Consider the following 14,063-nt stretch of genomic DNA (forward strand, 5'->3'; position numbering starts at 1 on the left):
ACTTTTTTATTTATTTTTTAAATGACTGATCGTTTCGCTAGATAAGACCCTTAGTCATCGTCCCAATGAAGTCCATTATATGGAGAAAATCCTGGAATGTTTTTATCAGAAACCATAATTTCTTTTCAACTGAAGAAAGAATGACATTGATATCTTGAATGACATGGGGGTTGAGTAAATTATCAGCAAAAGGTTTTTTTTTTTTGTGAACTACTCCTTTAAGACCTACAGTACCGCACAGATCTAATATACTGTTAGTACCAATCAATGGTTCTGTACTAATTGAATGTGTTTTTCTCTTAGGGGGAATGCAAGACTATAACTATGTGAAGGCACAGTGTTTAGAGCTCACACTGGAAATATCTTGCTGCAAGTTTCCTCTAGAGTCACAGCTTCCTGGCCTATGGGAGGCCAACAGACCTGCACTACTGGCTTACATGCAGCAAGTACACCTAGGTAGGTACTGCTTAGACACACTTGTCCACTTAAAGGAGCATTATGCATGGTATCCCAAAAGAATAATACAAATAAGTAAAAAAAATGGCTCTTAATCATAACTTTTGATCCACTGGAAGTGTGTGCTGGTGTTTGTGTTTAGACGCACTACATTTGCATGTGCCTGTAAATTGTAATTGTCTTGTTTCGCTGTGCTCGGGACATTTCTGGGCTGTAGCATTTGGCCAGTGCGTTTCGCCCTCAGACAATGACAACGCAGACTCTATTGTCTGTGTCTGAAGCTCCACTAAGTTGTCTATGAAATACAATTTGCTAATGTTAGTTGCCGTGTTGACTGCTATATGTAATTTGACAGATTACTCGTTAGTACGTTTTTGTGATAACACAATTGTTTATTAGCAAGCTAAATTGGCTAAACTCACTTGCAAATTACAACCAGTCATGTAATTAATTGTATAACTGTTTGTTCATATACACAATACTGTTTATGATAAACACACTATAAAGAAGACAGCAGTAAAACTCTCCAACGTCGGTAGCATAGTGATGCATGAATCAATGCTCACACAAAAGTCACATTCTAATCACTCAACGTTGTGTTGGTCAATGCTGTGAATTTGAACACAATCAAAACTAGTATGCAGAGAAACTTTTGGCCTCGCATGAAACTCCTGATTGTCCTGTTGCAATAAGTGCATTTTTCCAAGTAACGGTAGATGTGACAACACCTTTAGCTCTTTCATTAACTCTAGAAGGTAGGTGATTTGAGATTTTACCAGTGAAACGTCCCACCCACACTTAAGTGGCCGCTAAATAAACAAATATTTAAAAAAAGCAGTTTTACCAAGCCATAATTGTAGCCATCACATTATGAGGTAAATTTCATGCGGTATAGGGCGCTGTATTATTACAGCACACAGTAAACATATTATTTTACAGTCGCAATAAAATTACACACACACACACACACACAGCACTATCCTGACCGTGATTGTCCCACAGGGACAAAGCCGCCGTCCACACCAAGCATTGACACAACTGTCCCTGTAACCCAACCACAAGCAAAACATCCAGACATACGCTACCACACCTCTTAAACAACGGTGTGAAAGAAATGGCTAACCAATTAGAGAGCACCTAAAGTTGTGTAATACCACGTAGACACGACTATTTTTTTTAATGTCAAGTTATTTGCATTTTCTGCTTGTAAGATGGTGCTGTGCGCCTTTAAAGGTGACATATTATGCCCCTTTTCACAAGATGTAATATGTTGTCCTCATAATGTGTGAACTTCTTGCTCAAAATGCCCCCAGATCATTAATTATAGCTTGTCAAATTTGCCTCTGTGTGTATGAGCCATAGCCTGAAAAAAAATATAAAATAAATAAAAGATGGACGGCCAGGGCCTGAAGTTAACTTTTTCAGCCATCAGCCACTGTGGATTTCAAAATTCACCTGCCACAGAGCTTTTTTCCCGCCAGTTTTTTTTTTTTTTTTTACCTCTTAAAGGTGAAAAACGGGAATTTCACAATACTGTTCTTTAACTTGTAAGAATACACATTTAAGTGCTGTCAAGTTATTAACGAAATCAATATAAGTAATATTAACTCTTAGAATATACATTTTTAAAATCTTTTTATTCATTGATTTTGACAAACACATACAACAGATATATAGTATATAATATCAACATACTGTATATATAGACTTACCGCAGCTCATATGTAAACAAATCACACGCGGCTGTGTTGATGGCTGATTTAGTCACGTAGACAGGTCCTGACAGCTTTTAGACAGCGTTCAGGAACCGTTAAGCAGAACTAAATTAATATTATTATTATTGGTAAAGTTATCGGGTACCGGACATTTTTTTTTTCCGGTTCCCAACTCCCAACATGCACAGTTGCACACGCACACACATCTGTGCAACTGTCATTGTACTGTAGCCTACGTCAGCGTTACATTATCTCATCCCATCTCACCAACAGTTTAATACTCGCACATCCAAACGTAGTCAGACAGAAAAGGGCCTCATCTTCTTTCTGATCGCATGAACGTTCCGAAACAGTCGCTGTCACAAATCAGCCACTCACGACTCATCCTCATCTTTTTGTTGGTTGTTTGTTTCACAAAGTCCAACGCAATGGCAGACTTTGTTGAAATGTAAAAGAACAACAGTTGTTAAAAAAAACCTAATGAATGACTCAATTTTCACTGGCTACCCATCATAACGTCACACCACCGCATCAAATAACTAACTAAAAATACTTATTTTAAAAACAAACACTTGAAATTACACCAGCGTGATAAAAACTACAGTAAATGACAAAAACTATCTTTGGAAAAACTATATTTGTGTATGTCCCCTTAAATGCAAATGAACTGCTGTGCTCCACTTCCGTTCAGAAGATGGCCGATTGTATACATGAGCGATTCTCAGTCAGTAACAAAACACGTGAATTTCTTACAAAAGTAGCGGATTGCAGCCTATAGAGAGACACAGGAAGAGGTTTCAACTTTTAGACCTGGACGTTTCAGAATGGTTAGTAGTGGATTTATATATGTTGTCATTGTGGAGTACATTGATTCATTTCATATAAGTTACTTGCAGCGTGTGAGTTACCGTATTGGTTAACTTTTACACAAGTCGACACAATTCCCTGTGGTCTTTATGAGATAGCTGTGACATTTTTTTGGTCAAGTAATGTTATGTGTTGGTCTGTGCAGCCAACGACAGAGCAGTTTGCACGATTTGTACTTTGACAAAGACAATACTTTGCCTTTGGTTTTGTCGTTTGCGAAAAAAAACTAAATTGCGGCGCCATGTGCGTAACGTTAAGTTGTATACAGTCTAACCGTCACAAACGTGCAGATTAAGGGGTGGTAATATTACAATAAGATCCCACCTTACATTAGAAGGTGAGCGAAGTTGCATGGGCTTATATTTGATTTTATTTGTTGACATGCTTGCAGAGAAAGGCTTACCAAACAGTTAACGTTACTGGGTTGCCACTTTTCACGTTTTCCGGATTGGTAGATTCACCGGGGACCCCATTATAGTTCTTAAAGGTGCCATCTGACACAAAAATCAAATCATATTCCATATTCCATACCAGATGGGGGCAGTATACCTCCAGAAAGTGAGTTGTGCCGTGGCCGCGCGCACTCTCACGTCTACAAACAACAAAAGCGAGCGCTGTTTTGCTCTCTCTCCCTCGCGCAAATTATTCAAATCATTTGACACGATAGTAAAAGGTCGGAAGACCGCAGTTTCACGTGGAGCATTTGGAGATTTTTAGAGATCAGAGACTCAATGAACAACATCTCAACACTAAATGATGAAGAGCGTCTCATAGACGCCTGTCTCAAAAACAAGCTGGTGCATTTCGACGATATGGGAAAATAAAAGCCTGGGCAATTATTTGAAGTTTATGGTATTCGTTTTGTTCATATTACACTTTTATTGTTAGTTTGAATTAATTAGTTGAATTAGTGAATTCGGTGAATTCGGTGAATTCGTGAGAGTTTGCAGCTCTGAATGGCGCTAGCTTGATCAACATCGGCGAATAACACGCAATTGACACTTAGCAATTAAGGTTAGTTAGGTTAGTTAAGCTTTCAGATTCTGTCAATTTTATTACGCAATTCAAACAATAAATACCGTTTTGGCGCTTGTACATGTTACACCACAGATCCCTAGCGCACGTGAACCGATCATCTCTACTAGCTAATGGAAAAAGAACATGAACACTGTTGAAAGATACAGTATGCTACAACTTACCAAAATGTATTCCTCATGCATAATGTCGAACAATCATTTTTGAACTCTTCCCTGAACTGAAATGTAGTAGTGGGCTGTATTTCCACACGACTGACATCAGGTTCAAGTACACACAAGCCGCGCGAGTTACTCGTGTACTGCAATTTGGCTGGTGGTTATGTTGCCTGCCCGCATACCGCCTCCCATGGCCGAAAGTGGTATTACGACACCTGCCGGGCCAGGGCTAGTAATTTAGCATGCTAATTTAGGTTTATATCTCGGCAGCACTATAACTTGTCAGTTTTTCAATGACATTATTGCACTTATTTCTTCTCATTCTTTTGATGCGTGTAGCTCTTTTTTTTGCGGGGGGGGGGGGGGGGGGTATTTTTACCTCAATTATTACATATGGCACCTTTAAACACGGAAAAAGTCAGATTTTCATGATGTCCCCTTTTAAAACTCATGTACACAGACCTGCAACTAGAGTGTTTACATGCGACTACATAATTGATGGAGGGCATGCAGGTGTAACTTACTGTAAACCAGGAGAATCAATATTTTTCATTTTACTATGGTGTGGGTGATTGTTAGGTGGCCTACTGGCCCAAGTGAAGCAAAAGTGGTTAATCTGTTACCTTTCATATCAGGTCCGGTGTGATATTTTGCAAACAGAAATGAAGTCATGGAGTTTGTATTTTATTTTGTACAGGAGTGAAAGGAGTAGTGATGGACTCAGACGGGAAGCCTGTGCAAAACGCTGTAGTCGAGGTGTCGGGAAGAAGAAATCTGTGTCCGTTCAGTAGCGATCGGAACGGGGAGTACTTCAGACTGCTGCTGCCCGGCACATACACCATCACGGTAAGATACCGCCCCCGTGTGGTCGACCTCAATCTCATTTTTCTGAAAGCTTTGCAGATCAGTCACAACACAATATTATCATTACAAAAAAAAAAAAAAAAACTGCATATATGGAAGCGTATGGGTAGCAGCTGTTGTGGAAATGATTCTCTGTTATTCGAAAAGATAGGAGGAAGAAGACAAGTGGAAACCTTTTCAAAAGTCAAAGTATCAAAAGTTTATTTTCTTGCAAGAAAACACATCCAATCTTTTGGCGTTCAACATAGAGAACAGTGTCTACATGTGAAGGCGTTTAACATACAGAACAATGTCTACATGTGAAGGCGTTCAACATACAGAACAATGTCTACATGTGAAGGCGAAGGCTAGTCCTTCTCATCATCCTTGTATACCTGAAAACCCAGGAAACCATGCAGGCTATATCTGGTTTTGCTACCGATTGTCTCTTACACCCTCTAGCAAGGAAACCTGTTTGCGCTGCTCTTGACTATTCTTGTAGACAGTATATTTAATTTGGACAGCACAATGACGTTTGTGTTAAGTTTCCTATGTTCAAATACAGCTTCACACCTCAATTTATCTCTTGGTTACAAGTTCTGTTCGACCTCACACCTTTCTGCTCAATTTATCTCTTGGGTGCAAGTTCTGGTTTATCTTTTGTTTGATCAAAACCCTGCACAAATATAACTCACACTTGAAATACAATGAGCTATTAAAATGTTTCCATGCTGCTTGCTTCTTTGTTAAACACAGAACATTATGTCCTCACACTAAGCTTACATTACTTATGCATTTCTAACAGCTTAGTTATACCTTAACAATGTCCTTTGGATTTCATGAACATCTTCCTTTAAATGCTTATGAGTATATGTTAGATGATATGAATATTTTCCTTTAAATGCTCATGAATACATCTTCTCCAACGTTAGTAAAAGTTACACACACATCTATCACATCTTAATGAAATAAAAGAAAACATATAAAAGAAAATAAAGATCATATATGAAATAAAAGAAACTTGTATAAATGTAAATGCAAAATTAGCCATTACACAGCAATATTCAATTTGAAATGTAAAATGAAAAATGACAATGCAATATGTAAAATGTCAATGCATTTCTGTATTTAAATGTACATTTTCCATTACATTTGTGCATGTTTGGTGCAAAATGAAAATAATACAATTATATAATTTCCATTTTCCATTTCATACACTAGTTTAAATAGGCTATGTAAATTGAATAGATATTTTAGTATTATATATTAAGTTGCAAAATGAAAATGTATTTCAGAAATGATTAGATGTTTTAATTTGTTCAAGCAAAAACTGTAGCAGAATGATCATTTCAATGTTTTTAGACTCAGTTAAGACACTTGCATTTGTTCCTGCTCTGTTTGTGCCAGTAAACGTTAATTTTGTGCTGCTTCAGTTTCTTAGATATTAAAATAATATTAATTGGTCATTCGAGCTCACTCAGCCCCCAATCATCAATCATATACACATGCTCCAAATTCAAATAAAAAAAGACTTGTTTGTTTGTGCCGGTAAAACAATTGTTTGTGCTGCTTTTTGAAAAAGTACACACTGAATTATAGAAGATGACGTCACCAGCCCCCCAAAAAGCCAATAAAATAGAAATGGGAGATGGTCATACATCACATGAGTCACTTGATTGAACATTACAGCCATGAAGAAATAAAGAGTGGTCACAATTTTTGGTATGAATTTATCCCGTCATATTCTGTAATCTGAGTAATAGGCTTAAGCATTTGTAAGGAAAAACGGTATGATTTTAAATGCAAATTAAGCAAAATAACATTTAAATGATCATTTTCTTACAGTTTTTGCTTGAACATGTTAGACATTCATTTCTGCAATACGTTTTGAACTTATAAAGCATTAAAATGTGTATTTAATTTACATGTTAAAGTTAGTGTATGAAATGCCAAATGTAAATTATATAATTGTATTATCATTGTAATTTTGCTCCAACGTTGAATTTAATTTAAATACAGAAATGCATTGACATTTTACATATTACATTTCAAATAGAATATTGCTATGCATATGCTGCGTTAACCATGCTTGCATTTTTATGGGCTGTGAAATTTAGCATGGTTGAATATTTAGGCGGTGCATATTTCAAATTAAAACATTTAAAACACATTTTCATTATTAAAAATTCAATAATCCATATTCATCTTTCATATTTCACTTCCAAAATATTCAAACGTTTAAAAAACACAACTTATAATATTAAACAGACAATTTTCGGATCCATTTTATTTCGCTTTGCAAATTCGCTTCCACAAATTCTATTGTAAATTCAACTTTGACATCTAGGAAAAGCAGTAGATTACCGAGCCTAATCTGCTGGTGAGGTTAGTCGACCTCACCAGCAGGGGGTGTAAGCGTGCGTTGTTGAAGAAGACCAGAGCAAGCCATTCAATCATAACTCATTTACAGCAGTTGAGCATGTATTAAGTTTTTGTGATGAATATCTGGGTCAGTAAAGACACAAAAGCTATGTTTATGTTTAATACAGTAACTTTCCTTGTTACTTTCCCTGTGTAGTCTACACGTTGTCAGGTTTCTCTACCATGAACGGGATTATAATCGGTTTCCCTCAATACCTCATCATCCTCAAGGATATCGTATCTTAATGGACTAATACAGTGATAAAAAAGACCTACTCTCACCACATTGGGGATGTAGGATAGGCTGTATAATCATAGGCTACAGGCAAGCAGACTCAGAATATGCAGTTTCATGCTGAGCGTTTCCCAGTGCTACTGGCATAAAATGAACACTTGATCAATTAATGGTAACACTTTCTTTTCCATTATATATAAGTAACTGGGAAGAATCATAGCAAATATTTGTTGTCCTATTGTTAGTTTAAATGTAAAAATGGCTTGACATTTGCACATTTAGGGACTGTCTCTAACTTCAATTTATTTGAGTTAATATTAAAAAGGTGCTCATTATGCCCAAACCTTTACAGTTGTTTTTATGACTAGATCATTCTCTTCACATGCTATTAAAGTTAAAAATGTGCCAATGTCCAATGTCAAGCCAACTTTATGCCAGTATATCCTACCCTATCTCACGACCAATTCGTACGAATTTGTACGAGTGATTCAAAAGTGGCTAATTCGTACTAATTCATACGACCTCACTCGTACAAATTTGTACGATTTGTCTAAACCCACGTGACGGTTATGTTTAGGGGCGGGGTCAGGGGTAGGTCATTCGTACGAATTCATACGAATTGGCTAATTCGTAAAATATGTACGATTTAGCTAAATCGTACTAATTCGTACGAGTGAGGTCGTACAAATTGTTACGAATTAGCCACCTCGTAAAATTCGTACGAATTCCCGGGAGATCGGGTTGGTATATCCATCACTCGGAAACGCTCAGCATTAAGTTCATATTCTGTGTCTGTTAGTTTGATCTTTTATATCACTGTATTAGTCCATTAAGCTATGTTAAGCGTTTTATGTCCAACAGGGGAATCCTGAAGCAATGAGGAAAACATCCAAGGAATAACATTATAATCTCGTTGCATATATGCTGCACAGGGAAAGTAACCGTGAATACACTGAATTGAACATAAAACAGCCGTCCTAATAATGACAATAAAATCCTATAAGTTTTTGCGAATTAATGGCTTGCTCGTCAACAACACACGCTTGCACGCTTGTTGACTAATTAGCAGATGGAAATTATGCTCGGTAATCTACTGCTTTTCATCGAGGTCAACATGGGATTTGAGGAAGTCAAAAAGCAAAATCAAATGGACCGAAAATTGCCTGTTGAAGATTATAGGTTGTGTTTTTAAACAGTTTGAATAGAAATATGAAGGTGAATTATTGAATTGTTAACTATAAAAAATGTGTTTGAAATGTTCAACCATGCTAAATTTCACTTCTATACACATATGGTAAGCTGTTTTTAATATTTAGTAATTTAAACCTACTAGTCTCTATTTTCATGCTACTAGTACTTATTTTCTATATACTAGTATCTATTCCATTAAGTACTAGTACTTATTCATTAGCTACTAGTGAAGTGGTGGAATGTAACGAAGTACAAATACTTTGTTACTTTACTTAAGTACATTTTTCACGTATCTTTACTTTACTTAAGTAGAATAAATAGTGCATACTTTTTACTTTTACTTCGTTACATTTCGCAGCAATTATTATACTTTCTACTCCACTACATTTCTACAACTTCTGTTACATTTTCATTACATTTTCTGATCAGTTTTTCCCCTGCCAAAACGTAATCTGACCGTCTGTCCGTTGCACGTTTGTCTCACCAGTGACGTTTGGTTGCCATAGAGCCTCCATTTTTGCACTCAGGTCTAAGTCCCATGGCCCTCTATCAGAATCCAGAGTTTCAAGAAGATTGGAGAAACTTTTTTTTTTGGGGTCGAATTTTGAGTTTCTCTTATCTTCTTGAAACTCTGGATTCTGATAGAGGGCCATGGGACTTAGACTTGAGTGCAAAAATGGAGGCTCTAGATATATCAACCCGGTCACACTAAATGCGTCTCGCACGCATTTAGTGTTTTTAAATGCAGTTTTTAAATGCATAGGAAACGCACCGTGTGTAATATACGTTTGGTTAGGATTATGGCAAGCCAAGAGGTTCAGAATTACACCATAAATTAATCGCGTTTACTGCCATAGTTATTATAGTAAGGATGTGTATATATTGCCTAATTGCAAGCTTGTTTCAGAAATGGTGACATTTTTTTTCCATCATTATTGAACATCATTATAGGAGTATTAGGTTGAATGAGTTAGAATTAAATGTTTTATTAATCATTAGAAAGTACTTTTACTTTTAAATACTTAAAGTACATTTAAAATCAGGTACTTTTTACTTTTTACTTAAGTATGGTTGTCATTGTGTTACTTCTACTTTTACTAAAGTAAATATTTATCTGGTTATTTGTACTTTTACTTAAGTACTGAGATTCAGTACTTCCTCCACCACTGCTTATTCTTTAGGTACTAGTGCCTTTTTAAAGATACTAGTACTTATTCATTAGATACTAGTCCTTATTCATTAGATACTAGTACTTATTCATTAGATACTAGTCCTTATTTATTAGATACTAGTCCTTATTTATTAGATACTAGTACTTGTTCATTAGATACTAGCAACTATTCTTTTGTGACTATAACAAATTTAATTTTTTGCCAGTGACTTCTATGGGGATCTGTCATTCAGATATCAACTATTCAGTTCTGACTAATATGTATTCCAATTGTGATTAGTACATATATATTAGAGACTAGCAGTTATTCATTAGATACTAGTACTTATTAATTAGATGCTAGTACTTATTCAATGGATACTAGTGCCTATTTATTAGATACTAGTATTTATTTCAAATGTTACTAGTAAGACTGAATAAGCATTGTATTTAGAATAGATATGCATACAGGCTTTATTTGCAGAAACCTCAGAATCAGTAAGAGGAACACTAGGAATTTTTCTAGGTAAATTGCATTTATTGCATTTACATGACACTTTTATCCAAAGCGACTTACAAATGACAACAAAACAATCAGTTAAACTATCAGTAGGACAACAAACTTAAGTGCGACCCCTCTCTTTTTTTTTTATTTTTTTTATTTTTTTTTTACTAAGTTTAGTAATTTATTTCTTTTAATATCACTATCTAATGCATTTAGCCACATTAGCGTTTCAGAGCATTCGGAGGGTTTTGTGACATCATCGCATACAAAAGTTACCATTTCATTGATTAGGCGCAAACCAATAAAATAAATAAATCAATAAATAAAATGACCTTTGTGCCGTACATCTTGTTGCTGAGTTACAAGTTAGTTATGCATTAAAACTGGCTAAGCATGTTAAACTTCAGCTGATGAAGGAACTACAATTTCTGCTGGGCTTTTTTTCCACAATGGAGTCAATGTGACTGTCCCACTTCAAGCCCTGGAACTTGAATAAATCCCCCACAGTGGCCACAGTGCTGTCCATGATGATAAGGGAGGCGAGTGTTGGGGTGTTCATCCTGAAGTCCACTGTTTAGAGTGTGTTCTGCTCCAGGCCTCTGCCTGTAAACAGACTCAGACATGCATATAGGGGTGCAAAAACACGCGCTGATTGTCCAGATGTTAGATGAGAATTTCACTAGCCGCTCTCTCTGTCAGGAAGTTGGTGGCAGGAGGAGGTTCGAAATGACATTCTGAAAGAAGGAAACAGAAAACATCACATCAAATCCTGGAATACAGACATGCCAATAAATCTATTAAGATAGACATTTACAGTTTTGACTACAGAGTTACTCAGTATTGCTTTGTCTACAGGTGACACACCCAGGACACGAGACCCTCACACAGAGGATTAAAGTGCCATATGGTCCCGACTCGTTCTCTGCCCTGACACACAACTTCATCCTTCGGCAGAAAGACAACATCTCAACAGGAGCGGCACCAAGTCCTCAGTCCTGCACCAACGCAATCACAACACTTACCTTATTCATCCTACAAAGACTGCTGTCCTGAGAGGGAGCAAAGACTCTTTTAAACATTAAAGACAAACTCAACTGCCTTTCTTGCACACACATATTTTTTTTTAATTCTGTACTAAATCATGATGCCATATCGAGCATTGTCAAACAATCAATAGTGGCATGCATGTAAAGACTCGATCCACAGCGCAAGTTATTGAAACAGTACAGTTAAACGTAAAACTTTTTCCTGTGTCTCAGATAATGCTTTATAATGATGTCAAATTTAAGATGCCTGCATATCTGCTGTCAATATTGGAAGACCAGTTGCTACAATACTGACATATGAAGATTGACAAGTTGAAGGATGTGTGTACAATTTTTAACTCTTTGAGAAACGTACTATTCATGATTGTTTTTATTTGAAGACGCTGCAGATAGTTTGCCAGGAAAATTATCTTAACCTTTTGCATATTAATGTGTCTTTGCATCTGTGTAACATGAAGACAACCAAGCCAAAAAAACAACAACAACAAAAAAAACCTGGTGCTCTTTCTACCTCACTCAGTTTTACTTTACAAAGACTGTGCCTTCAATAAACATCATACACAGGATCCAGTGTCTGATTTTTCACATGTAAGATGCTCTTCTTTGGAATGTGTCACTCAACGTCACTGGTCTCAATCTAGCAGGAACTATTCTGTCATGTCCCATTATTTCTCCGCGAAGCACAATATCTGTAAGTATGTGCATGTGTTTTAAAATTAATTTAGATGTTCTCTCCCTGTCTTAACTAACTGATCGGAAGTCAGTTAATAATCAGTACTAATTGGCTGAGGAGCATATTTTATATTTAGCAATTAAAATATTTAGGATAATTTGTGTTGTTAATAAGGGTTAGTTTTTTAACGCAAATTTATTCGTTTGGCAATTGGCATCATTCTGATAGAAGATAGTGGCAGTGTGCCAGCCATAGTGGCAATATGAGCCACTATTTAGTTGATTTTATGCTGACCAATAAGAAGCCAATATTGGACTGTTTTATGGCTTTTATTTTATACTTGCCATTCTAAAGGCAGGTTCTCAAAATGAACTATATAAATAAACAGATCTATATTGATAAATGAATTTTGTCCACACAGCCTGCAAAAAAACATTGTTTATTCTGTTGTACCACTTGAAATGTTTCTAAAAGTACCAATCCTTGATAAAACTGTGTGTTATTGCTATACGCTAACCTGTCACATTATTAGGTACACCTGCTTGTTAACTCAGATCTAATTAGCCAATCACAGAACAGCTTTTTGATGCATTCAGGCCTTTAAATGCCTTGCTGAGGTCAGAGGAGAATGGCCAGACTGGTTGGAGCTGATAGAAAGGCAACACAACAGTCTCTCAACAGTCACCTTGTTACAACTGAGGTATGTATAAAAGCATCTCTGAACCCACAACACGTCATCCTTGAGATAGATAAGCTACAGCAGAAGACACATGGGTGTTATTCTGCATAATTCATCCTGTTTCTTCGTGCTTTGTTTTTGTGAAGGTACAAGATTTGAAGTGCCTGTTGAAAACGGTCTAGATGAGGACAAAGCCCTGGAAATTCTCTCTTTGTATGTCAATGGGAAACCACAGCAAGTTCCAGAACAGGCCCGCAGCATTGTGAGCGAATATAAAGGTACAACTCGTTTTTTTGTTGTTATTTTTATGTTAAACGTGATCACTGCATTTCTCACCTGTCCTCTACCTCACTTTCTTGGTTCCCCTTTGGTGGTTTCTCTGATTGGATTTGATTGGATGATCTGATTTCTCTGCCTCATCCAGTGCCTTTCGTGTAGTTAATGACCTTTTGATTTAAAGTGTGATTTGACACCTTTAGGAACAAATATAATAAGGACAGTTTGTCCCGGCTGGTCAGGTCCGTCTACTACGCTCGCTTCTCCAAAGATGGGAGTAAGATCGCCTCTTGTGGGGCCAGCAAGATGTTGTGGGTAAATATCTGTTTGTGTTCTGACGCTGTGCTGTTTTATGTGATAATAATGAATGTCCTCATTAGGTGTTTGAAATGACCTCTGGAGAGAAACTTGTGGAGCCTCAGGCTCATGACGAATCTGGGCTCTTTTGTATCTGGCAGCTGTTTGAGGTGTCTTCTGCGAACCTATAGTATCCAGCTGCAGACCCGCAGCACACCAGTTTCAGAACCCCCAGCGCCAGACCCGGAAGTAAGGGGCGGGCTTACGTTCTTCTAACCAACACCAGCGCCAGGGTCGTAAGTGAGGGGCGGAGCTTAGGTTCGAAATCTAATAACGCCATCTAACGTAATTTGGAGGCTATTTTACTCATGAAACAGCTTTAATTGAACTTGAAACGTCCTACTTATGTACCTTATGATGCTATACATTACTGTACAATAAGCATTTTAAAACATTGATTTTGTGTAATATAATTGTATATAGTTTCAATTATGTGTTTCATTGTATTGAGATACT

General features: G+C 36.7%; 1 protein-coding gene across 2 annotated transcripts in view; it reads left to right on the forward strand.

The window, feature by feature from the left end:
- The window catches only part of cpm (carboxypeptidase M), a 37,005-nt gene extending 25,235 nt beyond the window's left edge, over positions 1–11,770 (forward strand). For both annotated transcript variants that reach the window (XM_039668063.2, XM_089127155.1), the window contains exons 7-9: positions 304–456; positions 4,929–5,077; positions 11,432–11,770. In XM_039668063.2, coding sequence (XP_039523997.2) covers positions 304–456; positions 4,929–5,077; positions 11,432–11,629 — 500 coding nt within the window. In that variant the 3' untranslated portion in view covers positions 11,630–11,770. The remainder of the gene's footprint in view (positions 1–303; positions 457–4,928; positions 5,078–11,431) is intronic.
- Positions 11,771–14,063: the final 2,293 nt, after the last annotated feature.

Source organism: Pimephales promelas, chromosome 24 (genome assembly GCF_988280905.1).
Source record: "Pimephales promelas chromosome 24, fPimPro1.hap1.1, whole genome shotgun sequence".
NCBI classification, from domain to species: Eukaryota; Metazoa; Chordata; class Actinopteri; order Cypriniformes; family Leuciscidae; genus Pimephales; species Pimephales promelas.